Source organism: Octopus sinensis, linkage group LG24, assembly GCF_006345805.1.
Source record: "Octopus sinensis linkage group LG24, ASM634580v1, whole genome shotgun sequence".
Lineage (NCBI taxonomy): Eukaryota > Metazoa > Mollusca > Cephalopoda > Octopoda > Octopodidae > Octopus > Octopus sinensis.
The window spans coordinates 6,447,123-6,459,551 of record NC_043020.1 but is presented as its reverse complement, the minus strand read 5'-3'; the positions used below and the strand labels follow the sequence as shown (position 1 = coordinate 6,459,551).

The 12,429-nt window shown below is 38.4% G+C and overlaps 1 protein-coding gene across 2 annotated transcripts in view; it reads left to right on the top strand.

The window, feature by feature from the left end:
* The window catches only part of LOC115224027, a 131,557-nt gene that overhangs the window by 13,545 nt on the left and 105,583 nt on the right, over positions 1–12,429 (top strand). For both annotated transcript variants that reach the window (XM_029794824.2, XM_029794823.2), the window contains exon 2: positions 11,076–11,233. In XM_029794824.2, the coding sequence (XP_029650684.1) occupies positions 11,180–11,233 (54 nt within the window). In that variant the 5' untranslated portion in view covers positions 11,076–11,179. The remainder of the gene's footprint in view (positions 1–11,075; positions 11,234–12,429) is intronic.

The following is a 12,429-nucleotide window of genomic DNA, read 5'->3' as shown; positions in this document are numbered from 1 at the left end:
CAGTTTCTGTCTACCAAATCCACTCATGGGCTATAGTAGAAGATCCTTGCCCAAGGTGCCACGCAGTGGGACTGAACCCGGAACCATGTGGTTTGTAAGCAAGCCACTTACCACACAGCCACTCCTACGCCTATATATATAATATATATATAATATATATATTATATATTTATTTATATTCCTAGTGTATGCATGTTGGTGTGTCTGACTACATAGCTTGTTAAATAAGGAATCTGGTGTGAAGCCACAGTAGGGTTTTGTCTGCATACCTTTTCCTTGACAGATTGGCTTCTGACCAAAGTGAGAGAAGTTCGGTCTGATATGCTACGATGCTGTTGCTGTTGTTGTTGTTTAATCTGGCAGCTTTATACAGCCTTATCCATCACCACCACCATCATCATCATCACCACTATTACCATCACCATCCCTGCTACCACCACCATCACCACCACCACCACCACCATCATCATCACCACTATTACCATCACCATCCCTGCTACCACCACCATCATCATCATCACCACTATTACCATCACCATCCCTGCTACCACCACCATCATCATCATCACCACTATTACCATCACCATCCCTGCTACCACCACCATCATCATCATCACCACTATTACCATCACCATCCCTGCTACCACCACCACCACCACCACCATCATCATCATCACCACTATTACCATCACCATCCCTGCTACCACCACCACCACCATCATCATCATCATCACCACTATTACCATCACCATCCCTGCTACCACCACCACCACCATTATCATCATCATCACCACTATTACCATCACCATCCCTGCTACCACCACCGTCACCACCACCAGCACCAACCATCATCACCACCACCACCATCAGTGCTACTACCATTATCAGAATCACTGCCTCCACCACAGTCATCACCACCACTTCTGTCATCACCACCGCCATCAACACTCCTGCCATCACCACCATCACCATCATAGTTACCATCACCGTTTTGCTGTCAATTTTTTGGTCCTTGTGTTGCGTTAGGCATATATCAACAGAATGTAGTTGTTCTGTTTCTTCTCCATATGTTCTGGTGTGCGCACAAAATCATATATGACTGTCTGGGAGGGAATGTGTTGTGTAAGCATAGTGATACACACACACACACACATTATATATATATATATATATATATATATATGTTTGTATGTATGTATGTAGAGAGAGTGTGAGTCTCATGAATATTTATTTTAGTCTCTGCGCATACAGATTGTTTCCAGTATATTTAGATGCTTAACTCTATCTGTATTACATACATACATATATACATACACATATACATACATACACACATACATACCCACATACATACACACATACATACACATATACATACATACTTACATACATACACACACACACACATACATACATACATACATACACGCACACATACACACACACCATACACACATACATACATACATACATACACGCACACATACACACACACACATACACACATACACATACACACATACATACATACATACATACACACACATACATACATACACACACATACATACATACATACATACACACACATACATACATACATACATACATACATATCATCATCATCATTTAGCGTCCGTTTTCCATGCTAGCATGGGTACATACATATACATACATACATACACACACACACACACACATACATACATACATACACACATACATACATGCATGCAATTTTTAAAAGTGTCTGTTACAAAAAAAATTCTGGAGAAAACCACAATTTAGGTCAAACTGTTCTATAAAGGAACCAGACTTTATCAAAGACAAATTCTAAATGGAAGGGACCAGGAGTTTTCTTATTCCAGTGTATTATTGTATTATATATCGGTGCAGGAATTTCTGTGGTAAGAAACTTGCTTCCCACCCACATAAGTACTGGAATTGATTCATTCGATTGGAAATTCAAGGTGGTGCTCCAGCATGGCTGCAGTCTAATGACTGAAACAAGTAAAAGATAGAAAGATGTATATACATGAGGTGCATTCTAAAAGTTTTCAGACCTTTTTAGTCGAGAGACCATTTATTGATTTCGTAAGAAGGACGAAACTCTAGTCTCTTCCGAAACTTTAATCTCTTTTGTGCACTTTTGTAACGCTCAACCCACTTCGTGAAGGCCTCATGGAAAACATCTAAAGCAGTGCTTTTCAAACTTTTTGCTGGAGCGGAACCCCAAGGAAACATTCCACTGGCTCGAGGAACCCCTGTGCAATAATTTAATAGTTTTATGCACACATATCTGCACAGGAGAATTAAAAATTACTGCCGATTTTAGCTGTTTTGTAACTTCTTGCGGAACCCCTGGACTGTGCTGGCAGAACCCTAAGGTTCTGCAGAAGCCTAGTTGAAAACCACTGATCTAAAGTACGGGTGTCCAGGACCCTTGACATAGCCTCCTTCATATTCAAAAGGAGGATGGCTCCTGAGGTTCTCTTTCAGCTTGGGGAACAACCAAAAGTCTTAGGGAGCAAAATCTGGATTGTAGGAAGGGCGAATGACAGTCTTGATGCCCACCTCTATCAAACAGTTGGTTACCAGAATGGATTTGTGGCAAGCAGTGTTTAGCAGGGTGTGTTCAGAGTATTCTTACAGCCATCTCCTTCAATCTGGAATAAAAAAAAAGATGACGGGTCAGCTTATTAGATGTCTAAGAATGTTATACTGTGAGGTATATTTGCCATCTCAATATGGCTAACCACTAAAGGTGGGTGTTACTGTAGCTTGTAGCCCCAGGGGAACATCTCCTCCAGCTGGCTATAAGCACACTTTCTGTGCCCTCTTGGTATTTGCAAAGGGAGGTCACCCTTCCCTCGTCAACCTAAGTTATACGCATGGACTGCAGTTTCTAGGTATTGACCTGTCATCAGCGCACGACAATCACCGGTTTTCGATGAAACGAGTTGATTCATTCAATGCAAATATTTATATCCTTTTTCCCATAACTTTTCGTCACTGATCTTGAAAAAGTGTATACAAGCAATAATAAATCTCTGAACAAGGTATAGACAGTAACTACACGACAATGTGAGGTATATTTGCCATCTCAATATGGTTAACCACTAAGGGGATAGAAAATATACTTCACATTGTCGTGTAGTTACTGTCTATACCTCGTTCAGAGATTTATTAATGTTATACTAAAATTACAATAATCTAGGAATTTTATAACTACTTCTCCTTAAATCATCTTAGCTCTGACAATGCACCTTGTCACTCTCTCTCTCTTTCCTCCCTCTCTTTAACCCCCACCCCTGCCACGTGTACATCATACAGGCATACCATCTGATGGTTTTTGCACCATTTTATGTATAGTCGTGGACAAGCTATTCAATTTGCCTCAGATTTGGTTCAGGAACCAAAAAATGATAAGCCCCAAAAATGGTGAAACATCGATGTCCATTATTGGATGTTGTTGTACATCACTGGTCACAATGCGCTTTGCATTGTTTTAGCTTTTGAATGATGCCATCTCGCTGGCTAGGTGAGCAGGCTAACATTTGCCCCTGATCTGAAGGCCAGTCCATCGCAGGGTGACTCGCTTATAGCTGAGTGGACAGGGGTAACATGAAATGGAGGGTTTTGCTCAAGAACACAATGCACCGCCTAGTCCAGGAATTGAACCCATAATTTAGCAATCATGAGTGCAACACTCTGACAACTAGGCCACTTTGTCATACATACATACAACACACACACACACACACACACACACACGTTAAAATGATGAAGGCAAATAAGCTGAAACTGTCATCGCTGTCAATGTTTCCTTTGTAAAGTTTAATTAAAATTACGGGGATGTACTTGCATAGCAAGTGACCTGATCTGAGATCGTGTGCTGGAACGAAAACAATTGCAGCACGGAAGGTGTTTATAAGCCATTTAAGAAACACACAAAAACCGTTAGATTCACTTCAACATTTAAATCTAATTAAAATGTTTCCTGCTATAGGCACAAGGGCTAAAATTCGGGGTCAGGGGGCCAGTCGATTATATTGACCCCAGTACTCAACTGGTACTTAATTTATAGTCCCTGAAAGGCTGAAAGGCAAAGTCGACCTTGGCAGAATTTGAACTCTTGATGTGATAGGGGACATACCACTAAGCTAGATTTACTTCAACATTTAAATTTAATTAAAATGTTTCCTGCTATAGGCACAAGGGCTGAAATTCGGGGGGCAGGGGGCCAGTCGATTATATTGACCCCAGTACTCAACTGGTACTTAATTAATTGTTCCTGAAAGGCTGAAAGGCAAATCGACCTTGGCAGAATTTGAACTCTTGATGTGATAGGGGACATACCACTAAGCTAGATTTACTTCAACATTTAAATTTAATTAAAATGTTTCCTGCTATAGGCACAAGGGCTGAAATTCGGGGGGCAGGGGGCCAGTCGATTATATTGACCCCAGTACTCACTGGTACTTAATTTATAGTCCCTGAAAGGCTGAAAGGCAAAGTCGACTTGCAGAATTTGAACTCTTGATGTGATAGGGGACATACACTAAGCTAGATTTACTTCAACATTTAAATTTAATTAAAATGTTTCCTTCCTGCTATAGGCACAAGGGCTGAAATTCGGGGGGCAGGGGGCCAGTCGATTATATTGACCCCAGTACTCAACTGTATTAATTAATTGTTCCTGAAAGGCTGAAAGGCTTAATCGACCTTGGCAGAATTTGAACTCTTGATGTGATAGGGGACATACCACTAAGCTAGATTTACTTCAACATTTAAATTTAATTAAAATGTTTCCTGCTATAGGCACAAGGGCTGAAATTCGGGGGGCAGGGGGCCAGTCGATTATATTGACCCCAGTACTCAACTGGTACTTAATTTATAGTCCCTGAAAGGCTGAAAGGCTTAATCGACCTCGGCAGAATTTGAACCCTCAGTGTTGCGATAGGCGACATACCACTAAGCATTTCGTCCAGGGTGCTAACGATTCTTCCAGCTCGCTGCCTTAGTTTAATGAATATGTATGTTGCTGTAAGGTATTCAATAATCATTCAGTTTAATGTCAAATTGTTTAAAAAAACAAGCAATTTGTATGTTTTTATGTATGTATGTACGTGCACATGACTCCCTCTCAAATATCCGTCTGACTCCCTCTCGAATACGTGGGGGTGTATGTGTGTATATTGTTTTAAAATGAGTACTATATATGTATATATATTTGGATGTATATAAGGGTATATATGTGTATGTATATACACACACACACACACACTGAACTCTTCCCCATGTGTGGGTGTGAGAGTGTGTGTGTGTGTATATATATATATATATATATATATATACATACACACACACACAAAAGTTAACATGAGGTTGTGTATGCATGTACGTATGTATGTATGTATGTGTGGATTATATATATATATATATATATATATATATACATACACACAGAAACATTAAAGTTAACTAGAAGACTATTTGAGGTTGTGTATGTATGTATATACATATATGTGTATGTGAGTGTAGATTTTGAAATCAATATATATATATATATATATATATACACACTACACACACACACACACACACTCAGCTCATTCCCATATATGTGTGTATATATAATCTATACACACACATACATACATGCATGCATACACAACCTCATGCATTCTTCTAGTAAACTTGTGTGTGCACGTGTATACACACACACACACACACACACACACACATCTCCAGTTTCCTTTTATAAAAACCATTAATTTGGTGCTCATTTGTTTGTCTCCAAGACTGGTGAAATGTTCACAGCTAAATTTAGACAAACTTTTTATGGGACAAATAACAAAAAAAAAAAAAAAAATTTGCTGATCTCATGTCTCCCCCTCTCTCTCTCATTCTCTCCCTCTCTCTCTCTCTCTCTCGTTCTCTCTCTCTCTCGTTCTCTCTGTCTGTCTGTCTGTCTCTCTCTCTCGTTCTCTCTCCCTCTCTCTCTCTTGTTCTGTCTGTCTGTCTGTCTGTCTGTCTCTCTCTCGTTCTCTCTCCCTCTCTGTCTGTCTGTCTGTCTCTCTTGTTCTCTCTCCCTCTCTCTGTCTGTCTCTCTCGTTCTCTCTCCCTCTCTCTCTCTTCTTCTGTCTGTCTGTCTCTCTCTCTTGTTCTCTCTCCCTCTCTCTGTCTGTCTGTCTCTCTCTCTTGTTCTCTCTCCCTCTCTCTCTCTTGTTCTGTCTGTCTGTCTGTCTCTCTTGTTCTCTCTCCCTCTCTCTGTCTGTCTGTCTCTCTCTCTTGTTCTCTCTCCCTCTCTCTGTCTATCTCTCTCGTTCTCTCTCCCTCTCTCTCTCTCGTTCTCTCTCCATCTCTGTCTCTCTCTCTCTCATTCTCTCTCTGTCTCTCTCCTGCTCTCTCCCTCTCTCTCTCCTCTGTTCCACAACTTTTTTTTATTTCTTCATCATTTTTAGCTCTTTTTCCTTTGCCAATCTCCAAAATAAACAAAGAAATACGGAAATAAATAATTAAAAAGAAAAAAAATGGTTGTTCTCCAAACATTTAGAATCTTCTCCACTCACACAATATTACCATTAATGCTTTTTTGTTTTGATCTTTGTTGTTTGTTTATTTAGTGTGTGTGTGTGTCTATATATATATATATGCATACACATCTATATATATACACACACACATATAGTGTTAGATGCATTTATGTGTTTATGTATGTATATGTGTGTGTATATATATATATATGCATACACAATATATATCTATATATACACACACACATAGAGGTAAATACATTTGTGTGTGTGTATGTATGTATATGTGTGTATATGTATATATGCATACACATCTATATATCTCTATATATAGACACATATAGAGATAAATGCATTTGTGTGTGTGTGTATGTGTGTGTATGTATATGTGTGTGTATATGTATGTATATATATATGCATACACACACACACATAGAGATAAATGAATTTATGTGCGTGTATGTATGTATGTATGTGTGTGTGTGGTGTGTATATACATAAATATATATATATATATATATATATATATATGCATACACATTTATATATCTATATATACACACACGCACATATAGAGAAAAATGCATTTGTGTGTGTATGTATGTATGTATGTGTATATATATATATATATATATATATATATATATACACACACATATACGGAGAGAGAGAGAGAGAGCATGTATCCACACATCTATGCTTTACAACATAGACACACAACACACACACACATTATATATTTATCATCAGATTATATTTATAATTCATCTGTTTTCAGTTTGCACCAGATTCCTGTCTCCTACTTTACATATTCGTGTGTCTGTCTGTATGTCTCCTCCTCATCATCAATGTTGTTTTAATGTCCACTTTTTTATGGTTGCGTGGGTCGGATGAAGCTTTATTGAGGCAGTGTTTTTTTTTTCCTAAGACGGGATGCTCTTCCTGTCACCAAACCTCACCTGTTTCCAAGCAAGATAATGTCCCCTGGTCTTCCCCTCCCGTATTGGCCAGGCATACTTTATTCAGAATATTGCAATGAATGACATTTATTTACAACAAACACATTATAGCTTTGCGGCTATCCATCTGCGGCTTTATATAGCTATGGTACGACCTCACCTGGAATTTGCATCACCGGTCTGGAACCCCTATCTTGCCCAGGATATTAATCCTCTGGAAGCCGTTCAGCGACGTGCAACCAAGAGAATACCCTCCATCAAGCATTTGCCATATTCTGAACGCCTTACTTCCCTGTGCATGGATACATTGAAACTCCGACGTCTGGCAGCTGACTTAGCAGACACCCATAAAATTACAAACCATCTTACAAACAATAACTCTGAGCACCTTTTCAAACTCCACCTGTCTAACACCTGTGGACATTTTTACAAAGTCAGAAAACAGCACAGCTCCCATGACTTTCGGAAACATTTTTTCACGCTAAGAGTTGCTGAAACATGGTACAGACTGCCAGCATCAGTTGTTAGTTGTCGGAGCACTGTATCCTTCAAAACTTCCATGCTTTCTGAGATTCGCCAACACTACACCTGATTTTCTCCCCTCCATACACACGCAAGCATGTATCTGACTCATACATTGTTCGCTTTCCAGATATTTGTACAATACTGCATATATACATTACAGCGCAGGAGTGGCTGTGTGGTAAGTAGCTTGCTAACCAACCACATGGTTCCGGGTTCAGTCCCACTGCGTGGCATCTTGGGCAAGTATCTTCTGCTATAGCCTCGGGCACACCAAAGCCTTGTGAGTGGATATGGTAGACGGAAACTGAAAGAAGCCTGTCGTATATATGTATAGATATATATGTATGTGTGTCTGTGTTTGTCCCCCTAGCATTGCTTGACAACCAATGCTGGTGTGTTTATGTCCCCGTAACTTAGCAGTTCGGCAAAAGAGACCAATAGAATAAGTACTGGGCTTACAAAGAATAAGTCCCGGGGTCGATTTGCTTGACTAAAGGCGGTGCTCCAGCATGGCCGCAGTCAAATGACTGAAACAAGTAAAAGAGTAAAGAGTATACTTTATGCGCACTTTTTGGCAAGTTGTGGTGCACCTGAGCACTGTATACAATAATTTCATTCTTATTATATGAAGACAAGGAGAAACACACACATTATGGGCTTCTTACAGTTTCTATTTGCCAAATCCACTTGCATCACTTGGGAGGATTATAGTATGAAAAATTTGCCCAAGCTGTTGCACTGTGGAAATTAAACCTAAAACCGCGTGGATAGGAAGCAAGATGGCTCCACCTGTAGCTATACATACACACACACACATATATACATAGGACAAACTTCTTTGGATCTTTTCGGTTTGAACGGCAGTTTTTTCTAGCGGTGTCATATGAAATTGTCACCCATAATTATGACCCTAGTATCGATCTATTGCATTTCAATCTGTTTTAGGGTTAGGGTGGGGGAAAGGTATCTTTTTTTCTTCAGAAATGTAAATAAACCCAATCTGTTTCTTAAACGAGCAACATTTTCATACGGAACAGAATGTTTTCACCTCAATAGACGTCATTGATTGGTTGAAATTGCAGAAATTGAAGAATAAAGACAACAAATATCTTATAAACTATAGAATTTTCTCAATAAAGCCAAGAGAAAAAGATGTTTTATAAACACATTCTACCATTATACGAAGTTTAAAATTTTTTAGTTACCTAGAAATTATGTTAAAAACTGCCGTTCAAACCGAAAAGATCCACTTCTTTCAGTTTCCATCTATCAAATCCACGTATATCTACACATGCACTTACACATATATCTTAATGCTATTTAAAATAGTTTAAATTCTGTCTTGATTTCCTTCCCATTGTATAGTGCAGGTACATAAGTTAGAATGGCTCTATCTAGAAAATTAAACAAAGCAACCAATCGGATCACTCGCTACCATTCACTGCAAACATTAAAATAGAATTTCCAGAAATTTACCTACTTGTATAATTTGTATTTGCTCCTGCAACAGACCTTTTCTTGGCTGGAAGCCCCTTTTCTCATATAATTTCTTACTTTACTTTCTTTTTTTATTTATCCTTGTGGCAAATCTTCATATTTAGCAAATCTTATGTTGAAATCACACTTGGAAAGATTTCTGTATTTGATGGCAAGCTCTCTCGAGTTATCTGGACTATGGCCATTTTGAATTGTTGGCTCTTCTTTGCTGTGACTGCAACTGCTATCATTACCATTGCTACTGTCAAGTTTTTGTAATTTGCTTATTTCATAAGCATTGGTATAGAAACAAGGACCAGATAGCGGTAAACTGTGAATTCCTATATTGCTGTAGCAGAAGCACAACCAACAGCAGAACGTATGAGAAGGGGTAACAATATTAACTATGATCCTGTAGCGATGAAATCAATTCGTTGCTATTAAGTCCAAAATGCTGCTTTTTCAGAAAATGAGAAAATTAAAATAATAATAATAATGAAATTATTGTATACAGTGCTCAGGTGCACCACACCTTGTCAAAAGTGCGTATAAAGCATATGCAGTAATGTACAAATGTCTGGAAAGTGAACAGTGTATGAGTCAGATACATGCTTGCGTGTGTATGAAGGGGTGAAAATCAGGTGTAGTGTTGGCGGATCTCAGAAAGCATGGAAGTTTTGAAGGATACAGTGCTCCGACAACTAACAACTGATGCCGGCAGTCTGTTCCATACTTCAGCAGCTCTTAGCGTGAAAAAATGTTTCCAAAAGTCATGGGAGCTGTGCTGTTTTCTGACTTTGTAAACATGTCCACGGGTGTTAGACTGGTGGAGTTTGAAAAGGTGCTCAGAGTTATTGTTTGTAAGATGGTTAATAATTTTATGGGTGTCTGCCAAGTCAGCTGCCAGACGTCGGAGTTTCAATGTGTCCATGCCCAGGGAAGTAAGGCGTTCTGTTTCACCATTTCATAGCAAAACTGTTGTATTACTCTTTGACAATTTTTGATATCTTGGCATCTGAAGCAGCTGGAGATAGGATAGTTTGACCAAAAAAACTGGCTATTGCAAGCAAAAGTAAATATTGAAAAAAATTGGCCAAATTTGGACATACAACAGTTTAACATAATAGCAACGAATTGTATGTCCCTGTTTGTTTTAATTGCAAAATATATAAAACACAATTTCACATAAAACTCATGCTTGTCATGTGACTGGCGGGTTTTAATTATTTAAACAAATGAACAACATTCGTTATACTAATTAGGACTTCAATGTACAACAGTTACTACCACCACTACTGTTACCAACAGTGCTACTTTTGCACATACCACCACCACCACCACCACCACTACATTTACAATTAATACCACCATCAACTACTACCAGCACAACAACCACAACTTCTGGTTCTCATTCTGAGCTCAAATGCCACTGATGTCAACTTTCATCCATTTGGAGGGGTCAATAAAATAAAGTACCGGTCATATACTGAGGTCAATGGCATTGACTACTTCCCCACCCACCCCACTCTAAATTGCTGGCTTTGTGCCTAAAATCATTTTTTATTTTTTATTTCAGTTTAAGGACCAACCAATGAAACTGATAATCTTTGGGATTATCTTGAATTAACATTATCATAAAGCAAAGCAAGAATCTTGTTGAATGTTCTCTGCTTAGAGACAATGGACAGCACTGGATTACAACACCTTGATTGGGTTAATTACCACCACATATCGGTAAGATTATAATTAATGTTTTTTCATTTTTTAAAAAATTTAAATTTTACCCAAGTTATCCTGCTTAACTCCCCTTTTTATTATCTCCCTTACTTTCCAGAAAGTTCTGGTACCTCATTAACATCACAATTAATTAATTGAGACATTCTGAAATTTTGTTGTTGTTGTTATTGCAGTTATTTACTGCCTGGTCAATTTAATCCAGCAGATGAATGACCAAGGTGCTTCTAGCCCTGGCTACCCTCCCCCTTTTTTTTCCAAGGTATATTCAACCTCGCATTACATCATCTGGTATGTTCTTTCTTTGTTAAAAATGGTAGGATGTGATTTGAGGTAGAATTGGCTGTTGTTTCTTATCAAGTGACATGATTGTGTAGAAAATTGTCAATGGCTCAAGATGAGGACATCTTGGTGTTAAAGTGGATTTGAACTTGGAACCTAGAGAACTGAAGGTGTATACTGTAAAACATTCAAGTTGAGGATCAACCATCTAAAACAGGGTTCTTGTTTTCATCAGATTTGAACTCAGGATGTGGAGAATTGAAACTGTATGCTGTGAAACAATTTAGTCTGATGATCTCATGTTCTGAAACTCCATTCAGCATTGTACAAAAACTTCAGTCATCTAATCGTATTGGAATTATCTCCCTTGCTTACAGTTTGAAATTTTAAATGTGTTTTCTAGAAATAGATTTTGCTTATTAATTCTTTGGGTAATCTCAGTTTTTTTCCAACTCAAACTATTTCATGCATGAGGACTCACTCACAATGCGCTTTTCTAATGAGTTTCTAATAAGGCTGAAACATGTCTTTGAAGACTAGACCTCCATCATCTGCATTATGTTGTCCCAAGATTTCAATCAGCTGAGATTATTGAAGTTATTTCTATTGTTGTTTCCAATGTTTAAAATACTCTTAAAGGAGGCTTTGTCTACTAATTGCATGGATAACCTCAGTTAATCAAAGTGTTTTACTACTTGCAGTGCTATGTATAGGGGACTCTACTATACTATGGCCAAAAGCATTCCATCCTTGGCCATCCCTACTTTTTTGTCAATCAAGGCCAATATTCTTTAATGTGCTCAAGTTGTTTGAAGAAATGAGTGACTCACTATGTTGTTGCTTGACATGCTAGAAATAGCAGCAAAATTGCCTCAAATCAGATCCTGTTGTCTTAGAAGTAGTCAGTTGATGGG